The 14,238-nt window shown below is 33.8% G+C and overlaps 2 protein-coding genes across 2 annotated transcripts; both read left to right on the forward strand.

Annotated features, from left to right (window-relative positions):
- The first annotated feature begins 10,041 nt into the window (after nt 1-10,041).
- Nucleotides 10,042-12,466, forward strand: LOC136419838 (uncharacterized). The gene is made up of 4 exons (XM_066406409.1): nt 10,042-10,196; nt 10,600-10,835; nt 10,897-11,139; nt 11,208-12,466. Exons 1-4 carry the CDS (start codon nt 10,160-10,162, stop codon nt 11,439-11,441), a joined length of 750 nt encoding a protein of 249 aa, XP_066262506.1. The 5' UTR covers nt 10,042-10,159; the 3' UTR covers nt 11,442-12,466.
- A 633-nt stretch (nt 12,467-13,099) lies between these two features.
- Nucleotides 13,100-14,215, forward strand: LOC136419719 (dynein beta chain, ciliary-like). Its single transcript, XM_066406247.1, has 4 exons — nt 13,100-13,240; nt 13,336-13,677; nt 13,769-14,071; nt 14,135-14,215. Exons 1-4 carry the CDS (start codon nt 13,100-13,102, stop codon nt 14,213-14,215), a joined length of 867 nt encoding a protein of 288 aa, XP_066262344.1.
- Nucleotides 14,216-14,238: the final 23 nt, after the last annotated feature.

The following is a 14,238-nucleotide window of genomic DNA, read 5'->3' on the forward strand; positions in this document are numbered from 1 at the left end:
CAATTGCGTATTTATGATGTCACTTGCGATGTTTTTTTTGCAAACTTATCTGTTCTTGGTTAATTTCAATGTTAAATATTTCGTGCAATATTCGCCAGTCTACTTAGCGACTGTATATGTGAGTATCTTTGGTAAAAGCGACTGTCCAGGTTTAGGAAAGGTATCACGTACTATTGAACGTCTGTGGCAGCAATCATGCTTTCCAGGCTATGTCGGATACCGTAACTGCATTTTGGCATTATACTCAGGATACGTTTGTCGGTATGTCTGTGGAACTGGACACTTTGGTTACGGTTTCAATTGTGAGATCTTTTAAGTCTTTAGGACTAGAAGTAAACAGAAAGTTAATATATAGGTGCACATGGTTGCGAAGTTTCTTACCACTTCAATACCAGGTGTACAGCCAAAATTCGCATAGTAACACTCAAATGTTCCATTATAACTAGGCTATAGGCTCGATTTTATAAGGAAGCGTTAAGTTTGCATGTTAACCTCTGGACTGATTTTGAGAGTTAAGAGTTCACCTTTGTTTTGGGAAAGGTGTTTTTTTACTATACAAAATTCTATTGACTTTTTAGAATGTTTACAAAAAAAAATAGTGAAATTTGTCTCTCTCTATGTCGATTCTAATCCGAGAGTTAATTTGCGAAGAGCTGCTCAAATTAATACGGGCCAAGGTTAACCCGTGTCTATGAAATTGAGTCTTATTGGCTTTTATTCGTTGTAGATAATGATTGCACTAGCTGTTTACATAAAATGTTACAAGGTATTTAGTCCTCATATCAAACGCTTCAAACATACCATATATTGGAGCGTAAACATGGCATCCGACAAAACCCAAACAATTATATGGAGTGACCATAGGAGGGTTAGATGGACATATTGTACTCAACTCTTAATTGCCTTAATATGTACTGGTCTTAATGCATATGTCTTTTCGAAGGACCACGAACACTACGCTGCATTTTCTCCATTTATCATTAATAATTTTCCAAGTATGGATGCACATTGGTAATTTTCTTTAATAATTGTCAACAGTCATATTTTAGAGTATTCAAATTATATCCATTATTGTTTCATCCCAATAATATCATTAGCATGTTTTCCCATGATCGTAGCGTTCTGGTATATTTTTTACTTGTTACTGTATTTCAAAATTCAGATCTACATGCTCATAGACAAGTTCAGCTTTCTGAACCTGGATAATGTCTATTTGAAAAATAAATTTCTTAGCAAGGATTATAATGAAAAAGTTAAAAGGTTTTTAGTGTTCTGTTTGAAAAGGCATGGAAGGATTATTGGGTAAGTAACTTACCGCTTAGCTGGCACATATGCAAAAATATCTAACTCACACATGAGTAAACAACCTTTCAGACATACCTGGTATACTGCGGAAGCTTCTCATATGTATTTCAGGTTCTTGAAAATGGTTTAGAAATCGGCATGTTTCATTTACATTGTGATTCGACTTTTTCTCATTGTCGAGTGAAATATAACACAACTTTCTGTTTATAATAATTTATAATAATAATATTATATAATAATTTATAATAATTTATAATATAATAGTTTATAATAACTTTCTGTATTATACCGGGTGTATTTGTAAAAATTTGCGGGTAGAAGAAATACCATCGAGTAGCCAGCTAGATCTCCCGACTTTACACCTCTTAACTTCTTTTTTTGGATATACCTTAAAAGCGTGGTTTACGCGACTTCTCTATAAGATCTTCGAGTATTATGTCGAAGAATTGTAGAAGCTTGTTGTAACATTTCACAACAGATGTTTGAAGAAGCGCTAAGAGAGCTTAAAGACTCTTTGTATCATCACATGGATAATAATGGAATGCATTCCGAATATCTCCAAAAATTAAGAATTGTGAAAAAATTTAAGTAAAAAGAAATAAAATTTTGTTACGCTCATTTTGAAAATTTGAAGACCTTTAAAATGATCGGTCTTTTCATCTATGTTCCCTATTTAAATAAACGAAAGGATTGCTACCTTTGCTATTGTAAGGTCGCTGAGTCTCAATATTTTTCACTTTACTTTACACTTCTAGAAATCTGGGGGGTGGCAAGTGTTTAAAAGTACACCCGGCATGTTCAATAGCGACAGAGATGAATGTATTAAATATTAATGTACTTTTAGGTACCTACATTTCATAACAGAAAATGGAGAAGTACTTACTCTATTGTTCATAATTGGGACTCTCTTTATATCCACGTTTACTGTTTGTGCAGTGTTTTTTGTAAGTATGAAACAGGATTAGATTTTTAGAGATGGTTTTTATAGCTCTCAGATATTTTGTAGTTTAATTTAGGTACTAATTGATAAAATTTACGATGCGGACTATAATACTTATAAGGAAAGCCAATATCTTTGCCGATGTCTGTTTACGAAATAGTAGTATTTTTTGAAGCTACACCATGCAGCTATTACAATTGCAAGTCATAACTTGATAAGTCATGTTATCAACTTCTATATAAAAATGCGTAATTTTAAATTGGAATTAAATCATGTTAACATAGAATCATGGATCATTGTCCATTGTTCAGCTTCATAGCTTTTGTTAAAGTTTGATTTAATAATTCTGAATGAAATACTAAAAAATTTTCTATTTGTTTTTAAATAAAAAAGACTATTGGTTCTTTACTGTCTAACCAAATGTCCTTTTTTGCAGTTTGTCACAGGGCTGGGCGTTGCTGTTCTGTGCACATTCGTTTATTTTATGTGTCTGGTGTCAATATGCTATGAATTCCAGCTCTTGCATGATAGTGTAAGTGTTACGAACACATTAATTCAGCAGTAACATACTAAGAATTGAAGTTTTCTGAAAATGTCCAACGGCTTCTATATACAGGGTGTCCTGAAAGATTCTAAAGTACAGCACGTAATTTGTGACATAGTGATGAGCAAAACAGGACCAAGATTCGTCTTGGTTGTCCTCTTGCATGGAGAGGGCCTTGAATAATTAACTGCATGTACTGTAATGTATGTGACGTAAATGAATGTGACTATTGACACTTTTAACGTATAAAATGGAATTATCTAACAAACGCATAGAGAAGTAAAATACTTTCATTGGTCAAAATTGACTAAAATTGTCACTAAACCGGAGAGATTTTAACGAGGGATTTTCGGAGGTACTCGGGTGTTTTCGTTCTCGTAAAATTTCTGTCATCAGATGTCAGTGCCAGCAACACATGTATTTTTATTGTGCAGCCTTTTCTCTACATCCATCATCACGTATCCTTCCCTATAGAATTATGAATGAAAGCCGCAATGCAATTATGTCTCTTCTTTTAGTATAACAAAATACTAAATGCCACTTTCGTTGGTTCTACTTTACATTTTACATCTAAATTCTTTTGTAATTTTTCTAGATCGAAAATGTTCTTTCTGAAAATGTAACATGAACTGGACTAGAATGTTTAACTGAAATAATTTCGACATAAATTTCTTACAAACCACGTTCACGTGATTAGGTACCATCCACATATTCATTCACTTTTTAGGTTTACGACTTATCAGAAGCATTTTATAATCTGAATTGGTATACGTGGAATAGCGAAAATATGAAGATTTATAAGACCATTCACCTGAACATTTCTCTAGGGAAATTGATTTTACCAATTCCATCATTCATAAACAGCAATTTAGCTGCATTAAAATCGGTAAGGATATTAGTAAATATGTTCTACATACACACATGCTCAAAATCTAAGGATATTAAAGATTTTTATTAATAAAATTTTCTCTATTTTCTTTATAGTTATGTATGCAGTGTATCGTGATATCTACAATGTTTATTAATGTAAAGATACAAATGGGAGGTATTTCTAAACAGTTTTGCATTAAATTTTTTTGCAATATGTGGAAAAACAACATTAAGTTTGGTATATGAAATTATTGTACTGAAGTTGTTTTGTTAGGTGCCGATTCATCGTTTTAGTTATCATTATTTTAAAGATGTCTAAACGACATTTAAGTGAAAATGAAATGTTACTGTAGGAATGCTTGAAGCTGGGCTATTGCAAATTATTGTTGTCGATCCCACAAGAACCATTCAGAGCGTTATCTCTCGCCTCTGGACTCGTTATCGAGAGACTGGCAGCTCACGAGAGAGACATTTGGGTCGGCCAACGGTGACAACTTCTCATATGGATCATTATGTCCAATTAAAAGCTCGAAGAAATGGCATTGTGACTGTAGCCCAGTTAATTAATTATTTACACAGGATGCATAATATAGTTGTTTCAAGACATACCATCCACAGGAGATTGAAAGAAGATAATTTAGTCTCCAGAAGATCTTGGAGATGTTGAACTCTAAACTGTGGGAATTGCGCCGCTCGACTAGTATGAGCTCAAGAATATGTGGTATGGGAACCGGATCAGTGGAGAAGCATTTTGTTTAGTAATTAGTTCAAATTTTCGAAGAATAGGTGTTTGGAGAGCATTTGTTACACGAAGTCGAATTCAACACACATAAGAAGCTCACAGCTATAGAGGAGGCACAATCTATATATGTAAAACTTCCCAATAGCTCTCTAATAGGCTCGTAAAGATATTAATCAGCAAGAATTAATATCCTTGGATAACGTGGTCCTGAGTATGGAAAGGCGTTATAGGACCACCATAAATACATGGGGAGGACACATTCCATATTAAATTTTAAATTTGTATGTTTTTTTGAAGTTTTTAATAATTCCTCCTACTACAATTTATTTTCTGCATACCTTTAAATCGTTTTTATGCAGATTCCTTAGTGTGGCATTTGACAAATTGAGATAAAAATAAGTGTCACAAGTAAGTTCAAGGCTTGATTCAAGTAAAATATTATTTATTGGCAAATACTAGAATATTCCTAGATTTTGAGCATGTGGTTATATGTTTGAGGTGCATTGCCCATTTTTTCTTTTATTTTCTTTGGAAATAACACCACAGACACCAGTAGGGGTGGAATCGCACACCATTCTCAGTTAAAACTAACCGAGAATAACATTCACCCTTTACTGAGGGCTCTAAACATTCTAAAAATCGCTGTATTAATCGTTCAAGACTCATATGAGTTTGTAGTGATATGTGAGTTTTTTGACATAATTCATGCAGTGACTAAATGACTTCCTCACATGAGCAAAGGCCGATTTGAGGTAAGTGATGTTTCAAGTGATGTATTATTACTATTTGTTTTCCAATTCATATACTTCAATTCTTTTATTTTTTTTCGTTTTTGCAATAATTTTTCCTATATTCTAAAAACGATGTAACCAATTCGTCACTGAAACGTTAACGAGGTTTTGTCCGAACCATTAGCAAAGGGTGAATGTGCGGGGCGTTATTATCAAACAGAACAAAAAAAAAGAGATTGTTATTATGGCACGCCAACAACATATTTTGAGTCAATAAATATTGATGAATTTCGATATGTTACTCAAGCGATGACGCATCTACCAAGAACGATTGAACAGGGTGTTCAAATAAGGGAAGTCGTAGGCTATATCTGGGAAACTGCTTATTGCGAAGTCTTGAGAAAAATATATGACTAAATCGGTCATGCGAAATCGCCGAAAAATATTTTCAAGTTTGTAATTATACCGCTATGGGACGTTTTTTATATGACTAATCAATAAAATGCGATTTTTAGTAAAATTTATCCGGAAAACGTATATTTTAAATATGAAATATAAATTTTTGAGACAATTTGCCACAACTTTTATAGGAATTTTTTTTGAATTTTTGAAACTAAAGCGTGGGAGAACCTTTAAATGTCAGTTCAAAAAATGCAGTTTTCTCGATATTTGCTAAACACAAAATTATACTATGATACTTCGTTAGAAAGTCCTTTTTGCAGGGTATAACTTTCAAGTTATTTCGGAAAACGTAAATAGAAAAGTATAATTTTTGTTGCACCGTTCGAAAGAGCGTCAAATTTTGCAGCCTAATCAAAATCCGGTGCAAATATCTTTACGTAGTAATAAATTTGGCAATTTGAAAAAGTGACTTTTTAGGCATAAAATAAACCACTTTCGCTTATGAATCAAGTAGGCCTTGAGCATATTTATGCCCGTCTACGTCACAAATTTAAAACAAATGAATAGGCATTTAAATTAACGTAATTTTTATCGATAAAATTATTTTATCAACATAGCTTTTGATGAACATTTTTGATCTTATCGCGATAAAAAAAATCCAATTTTAAACTAGGAAGGTTTCGATACGTTTGCCGTTTATTTTGAATGTTTAAAAAGTTCAACAGTGGTGGCAAGAATATACCCGTCAAAGAATCTAGAAAGAAGGAGTTACAATGTTAAAACATTTAAATATCTGACTTTTCGCTTACGATACCATGGTATTAAATCCTAAGCGCACCGACGCCAAGGAAGAGGTCACAACGAGAAAAACATAATAAATGTGTTGGCCTGTATAGCAATTAGTTGCCATATTAGTTTTAGGACCATATCCCAAGCCATTGGGATTTCTATTGGATTAGTATACAGGGTGGCCGTTTGAAAATGAAACACGAGCAGTTCTGAAAAACTAAGAGAATCTATGAAAAAAACGTTCGGACACTTAAAACTTATTTTTAAAGGGGAATCATTTTAGGCTAATTTATACTTCCCTATCTGCAACCCTTTTAAGCGGGAGGGTGTTCATTTCCAAAATTTTAAATGGAAATGGGGGTCGAGTGACACCTCATTTTGAAGGTAATTGAATGTACTTTATAACCCTCGAGTTTCAAGTCTCTGCTGTCAACACAACCAAGATGGCGGCTTCTCAAAGATGCGTAAATTGAGTTATTTGCGTTAAATTATTTTATCTATTTCACTTTACTACAGAAACAAAAAATATTCAAACTTAAATTACGCAGTAGAAAAAGCAGTAGAAAACAGTGATCTTTACACACGTACAATAAAAATGTACTTAACAATTTGAACGGGGCAAGTTTGCGTTTTGCTTGCTGTCTCACCCCAGACACAAGGGGGGCACAGTTGATTGGCAGTGCCGAGGTGAACTGTATCTCTTTTGTTTAGATCTTATTTTTGTTCGAAGGACCATATCTTATTTGGCGCTGAACCAATGCAGAACAAACACACTTGATAACAAAACACTTATTTTTATTTAACTAAATGCCCAACACTACTGCACAGGTGACAAAAGTCATAACAAAGTGTAAAATTAGGGTAAACTAGAGAATCACAAGCGACCACCGATTATCAAGAACCTTTGACGATCGGGAGTTTTTTGGAACAGGGCAAATGTTATGTTTTAATTGAGAACAGTATTGAGATCCTACTAAGGCTGTAGGAGTATATAAAGAGAGTTGGAGAGGTGTTGAAGAGGCGCGTGTTGTGTGAGAAACTATATGAGACTGTGTGAGACCGTCTCAAAAACTTAATTTTCCCACCGAATATGAACCTTATATTATCCATATATATTTTTACCACCTCATAGTCATACCAATTAGTGTGAATTATTAGTGCAAGGGAATAAGGATTGCTTATCAATACGGTGCCATGAAGATGTGAGAAAAATGATGGGTGAGAAGAGTTATGAGCGTGGGAAGAGTGTGGAATGTGTATGCATTTGGATAATGTAAACACTGCCCTTAAGGGTGATTTAGAAGGGTTTACGTTGGCAAAGAAAGAAATTTATTATTAGGTGAAGATGTTGGATATTTTCCCAACACAATTGACGACAATTTTACTTAACTTTAAATGGATTCTAACGCAAAAATAGAGATTGCGTTTTACACCGCCAGCGGATTATTAAGGAATGTAATCAAGCTACTCCACACATACTTCAAAATGTTCGACGATGGTTTGAACAAAATCTTTTTTGTTGTATGGAGGTTCGAGGTGAATATTTCCAACATTTACTCAGTTGACTTGAAGTAACTACTTTTATTAACAAAATGTAAACCTTCAAACACCATGGTTGCCCAGTGTATTTTACTCGTATTATGAAAGAATTTCCATTCAGAGCTTACATTTTCTGAGAAATGGTAGTTTATTTTCACGGCCTGCGAAGTCGCCAGATCTTACGTGTTTGGATTTTTATTTATGGGGTAGATTAAAAGATCTAGTTATTCCAAGTAGACCGACTACAAAAGAAGGCATGAAAAATAAGATCCGAAATGCTATAGCATCAATTACTTTGGGAGAAATCTAAACTGCAGTTTTTTCCATACAGGACCGACTTCAATTGTGCATTGAAAATTATGAGAAACAGTTTAAGCATCTTAAAAATAATTAATAATTTTTTTAATTTGAATGTTCTTCTTTTAATCTTAGTTGTTATTTGAAGTTATTAGCATTGATTTAAATGGTATTTAAATAACAGCCTACTTAATTCATAAGTGCAGCTGGTTTACTTACTGCGTAAGAAAATCCTTTTTTCAAACTGCTATAATTTATTACTACGTAAAGATATTTACACCGGGTTTTGATTAGACTAAGCAAAATTTGATGCTCTTTCGAATAGTGCAACAAAAATTATACTTTTCCACTTAAGTTTTCCGAAATAACTTAAAAATTACCATATTTTTCAAATAACGCCAACTAGCGGTTTTTATGTGGGACTAACATGAAATGACATCATCGCTACGTCATACCCTGCAAAATGACCTTTCTAACGAAGTATTATAGGATAATTTTGTGTTTAGCTAATGACAAGAAAACTGCATTTTTTGACATGATATTAGAAGATTCCCCCAACGTTTAGTTTCAAAAATTCAAAAAAACTTTTCCTACAAAAATTGTGGTAAATTGTTTCAAAAACGTATATTTTATATTTAAAATATACGTTTTCTTGATACATTTTATTAAATATGGCATATTATTGATTAGTCATGTAAAAAACATCCCCTAGTGATATAATTACAAACTTAAAAATATTTTTCAGAAAATTTCTCATGGTCGATTTAGTCTTAATATTTTTTCTCAAGACTTCACAATAATTAGTTTTCCAGATATAGCTGACATCCTCCATTATTTGAAAACCATGTACACTAGTTTACAATTGGCAAAACCGCTAGCACTAATATCATGTATCCATGCCATGTAATAATTTACAGTTTTAAGTAGTAGATAAAATATATAAATATTTTATAGATAAAATGATAAAGAGTAGGAAGTAAATAATACATTTGTTTAGATGGGAAAACTCTGGTATACATTGGCGAGCTACATTTATTCTGTAGGAAAAAAATAGACCAATGTAAATATGGACTGAGAGATTTTGACGGTATCCATACATCTCCTTAGTTAACAAGTTTATGAAACACGTGTATATTATGTAAACGTGTGCCTACACTTGATCCAAAGTCGATTTTCCATATGGAGACCTTTGGATAATAATAATAATAATAATTTGCATGTTGGTTGTGCATGGTATATTGTAAACCATAAGCATAATAAATCGATACGAATGACACTCTGCCTCATTTTGACCTTAAATCGACAAAAAAAATACTACTGGTTCGTTCTTTTAAAAATAACTATAGTTGTAAAGCTTGGAAAAAGATCTTTTCAAATAAGAAATAAAATTGTCACCAAGTTTAATCGAGTGTGCCACATCTGGCCGAAAGCCTATTAATAAGGTAACACCACAGCTATATTGATAAAAAAAATTCGACAAAACGAGTTCTAGAACTTAAAAAAAGTGAATTTCAAATTACTCACCTAAAAGAGCAAATGTTTCCTCTTTTAACCGCCTTTATTTCTTTGCTAGTTACTGACATCCCTGTCCTAAGCATCTGGCAAGCAAACTCGCCCTATTCACGTGTGCATGTAAATAGTCGAATAATGTATATTCACGAAGTACTTTTACACATATAAAGGACAATAAAAGGCGGCAGTGATTCCAACATTGAATTATTGGTCTCTGGTTTAGAATCACAGATTTAATACACAAAGAGCACCTATAGTACTCAAAGTAAACAAATCACATTCGTGGCATGTGCGTGTATCCATCAATTCTCTTGCTATTATTAGTGGTTTTTGATTGCATACTGTTTTTTCAATTCCAATGTTATGTATTTATTGGAAACTGTTTAGATAATAAATCCTATAAAAACAGTATAAGTCGCGGCCCGCGCCTTGTTAACTATTAAACACCAAGTTTTATTCAATCAGATTCTCATAAGATTATCTTCAGAATGGTGCAAAATACAGTCTGGGCAAAAAGCAATGACGGTAAGTAATATAATCATCACTTTGATATAAAATTATTAATAACGGATTTTAAGGAGTATTAATAGTTTTTGTTGTTTAAATTGGACAAGCAACAATTTGACCTTCACATAATTTCGTCTTCGAATAATATCGACTGATTTATTTTTCTTCGATTGACAAAAAAAAGGAATAGGGCGAAAAATTGACGAATGGCACAACGCAGACTAGAAAATGGCATTTTTGTGTTTAAACGCAAAACGTTTAAATACTCCGAAACCGGAAAAAACTTGCTCATTCAGATAACTGGTTTCTTGGAGCAAATAGATCTATTCCTTTTTCATTTTTCCCACGTTGTGGTAGATCAAAACTAAAATTACTTTTCCATAGCAGTTGCAGTAAACATTTTCATTACTATTTTCCCTAGGAACCATCGAATACAAATCCTTAACAGCCGATCGCCTACAAGACGCCATTGCAGTGCTTCGGAACGGTTTTTTCCCTTACGAGAATGTATGTAAAGCGATTGGTTTGGCCAATGTACCAGATGCTATAAAAGAATGTGACGCCATGTTGATTGACATTGCCCGACATGGGGTGTCCGTTGTGGCTGTAGATAGTCAAACAGGAAAAATCGTTGGAGTGGCATTAAATAAAATCCAGGCCAGTAATAAGTTAAAATTTGGCAAGCATCAACTGTAACCTGCGTATCTTTAATTTTCAGGATAAAAATGTTAAATCCAAGCAAATACTTGATCAATACTCTAGAAATACGAAACACGATGAGTTGAAAGCTCTGTTCGAATTGTTGGCCCAATTGGAAGATAATATGGACCCGTTCACTCCTTATAACGTTGACTGCTTGTTGGAACTGGTATTCTTAGGAGTATTACCGGAATATTCAAAAAAAGGAATAGGATACCAATTGGCAACCGTCACAGTCGAATTGGCAACATTACTGTTTAAGGTCAGTACAGTTTAACGCACTGTGTATTTAGTAATATTATTTCAGAGCTATGTATTGCATTTGTTTAGGGTGAAAACGTGAAAACTTCACTGGACGAAAACGAGCTACCCCTAGAACCCAGACCCCAAGTTGTTACATCTCTCTTTACTACATTCAAGTCCCAAAGCATTGGAAGAAAACTCAATTTCGAAGTGCAGCAATTAATTACTTATGATGAATTGTTCTATAAAGGCAAATCATATAGAAGCATTCTGGGTAACGAAACCGAAGGAATAACGTGTGAATGCAAACAATTGAAATAGCTATTTACGTAATGAGCTATACAGGGTCTCCCAGAATGAGGAGGTCAGCGCTTAACCACATATTACTTGGTCAAAAATATATCAATTCATGTTGATATGTATTTATATATGAAATTATCTCTTTCTGGAGATACAACCCAGCAAAGTCTCACTTTTTTTAAAGTTTTGCAGATGGGTTTAAAACAGCTTTATGGATTACAACTAAATTTGGTGTATAGGTAATCTTTCTGCTTCTCGGGACATATTCGACGGGGGTTATTATTCTAAACCATCAGGGGTAGTGATCAATTGCTAGAAGATTGAATGTTAAATATACTAGAATTTTTTTACTTGCTCATGAAGATGATTGGTTTCTTTTATTTGCGTAACAGACCGGGAATTTCATAAAAAAACAACCGTCTTCATGAGCTAATAAAAAAGTTCTGGTGTATTTAACATTCGATCTTCTAGCAATTGACCACTACTCCTGATGGTTTACAATAATAACCCCCGTCGAATGTGTCCCAAGAAGCAGAAAGAGTATACACCAAATTTTGTTGCAATCTATATGGTCGTTTTTGACTTACCTGCAAAACTTTTAAAAAAATGAGACTGAGAGACTGTATCTCCAGAAGGAAAAAATTTCGTATATCAGTAAATCATTATAAACCGATACATTTTTGACTGGGGAATGTGTAGTTAAGCGTCGACCGCCTCATTTTGGGATACCCTGTATAATGCTTTCGTAATATAACTTTTCTTAATAACTTTATTTTGTTTTTGAGTTGCAATCATGCACAATATTTGCTGTTGGGCGTTGGCAAAGATTTAGGCCGGCATGCACAATATTTTTTCCATACTGGTAGTACCATGATAGTATCAGAATCTAAACGTATTTTAATTAAAGAAATTACTTTATTATTTACATAATTATTCATTACGAAAGCAAATTTGATGTAATTTTTAATATGTTACTGAACATTTAAAATGATAATGGGTCTAAGTTCAAGACAACTGAATCATGACGAGAATCTTGTTTAGTTCTAGAATAAAACATTCGATTAGACTGTATGAAATAAATATTAAATTAGAATACAAGATTGATGAGTTTATTTTAGTTCCTGGGCGCCCTGATAGTTTTTCTTCAGCGCCATGGACAGAAATCTGCTTGAGCTAGAAGAAATTTCTGTTTGAATAGAGGACAGGCGGAAATAATCGAAAATTACATATAATTAACTGTAGTTAGTTTCTAAAATAACGAACAACTATATTAATTTATTGAATTTACAAATTCTTGGTAGCACCCCAAAAAACTTAAATGAAAATATCTCGAAAACAGTTAGAGGTGTGAGTTTTTTTCTAGTGCTCAATATTCATTTGCACCATTGTTTCTGGAACACCTTGTATATTTGTGCCGTTTAAACTTCCTCAATATTTCACCTCCAAGTCCTCTAAGTCGTGGCACATTAATAACCGCCCTTCACTGTATAATAACATGGAGCGAAACACCTCCGCCGTAGTTCCGCCGAATTTCACACTTGCAGAAGTAAATTATCGACCTGTATGCTCAATAGGGTTGCCTAGCAAATTAACGACTACTATCAGTCGTTATTGGTTTATTGCATTTTGTGTTGATAGCTTTAACTGGCTAAAATATAAATAGTGCCCGATTTCGTGCCATGACCGACGACAAAAAGAAAGACGATAAACAAGATGATGCTGAGGATGTGCGGCTCGAGTTTCTGCTCAGTTACCTGACAAAGTCATATAAAATGAAGCAGGACAAATGGAATAAAATGATCGGTACTGATGAGTACCGGGTGAGTAATTAAAAAGTACAAGGAATAAGTTGTTGCGCAGATCAAAGATAGATTTTCCCTGTGTAATAATCCTCTTGGCTTTGTTCATATTCTAGAAACTGATTTTAAAGTTCTTTGAGGATCCCACTCAGAAAATGCTCCTATTGACGTTACCTTCCACTGGCCTACTTACACCATTTACGTCATTTAATCTACAAATAAAACAAAAATATACGTACTTTATACGAAAAAAGTCAGAAGCGATAACAATGGAAAACTTCCGTTCAGTGCTCACATTTGGAGACGTGTCAGGTCATCCCATCGAGGATTTATCAGTATTAGTTGAAGGCGTCTTTCTGCCTCTTATGTCTAACTCTGCTAACCAAGTGGGATGGCCCAAAGTAGTTTCCCAAGATGTAGTAACCCATGTCCGTGCTTTTAAGAATACTATTGACCAGGTAATATATCTGTGTCCGTACATATCCGTTTCACATATCCATACATATCCGTTTCATATCATAAATACGTAGTTCACTTGCAAATTTGTAGATTAAGGGAGCTATGAAAAGCCAAGTGATTCTTCCCATGCCTCAAGGCATTTCGACAATATTTAAAACGGTGCAAGATTTTATAGATTCCAATGGCGAAGAGATAAATTTGTCTTTGAAAACGACCATCGAAAATGCCGTAATAAAGTGGTCAGCTATTTGTGGGGAAATTCTGAAACAAACGTCTCAGTTATGTTTCGCAAATGGTGCTCATCCGGTACCCATGAACGAGATTGATTTTTGGAATGCCAGGACAAAAAATATGGAGTCAATTTATGATCAATTGTGTGATGCGAGAGTTAAGGTAAGATTCTTCTGTAACTGTTGTGTCAAATAAGTTTAACAGCAATAATTGAACCCTAACAAGGGGTATCTAAGAGGAACTCCTAGTAAGGGAGGAACTCCCATACTAAGAGGTGGAATGACACACTGTGGTGGGTGGAAGTAATATTTTTTGATACTGATAAGAGT

This window comes from Euwallacea similis, chromosome 3 (genome assembly GCF_039881205.1).
Source record: "Euwallacea similis isolate ESF13 chromosome 3, ESF131.1, whole genome shotgun sequence".
Classification (NCBI taxonomy): domain Eukaryota; kingdom Metazoa; phylum Arthropoda; class Insecta; order Coleoptera; family Curculionidae; genus Euwallacea; species Euwallacea similis.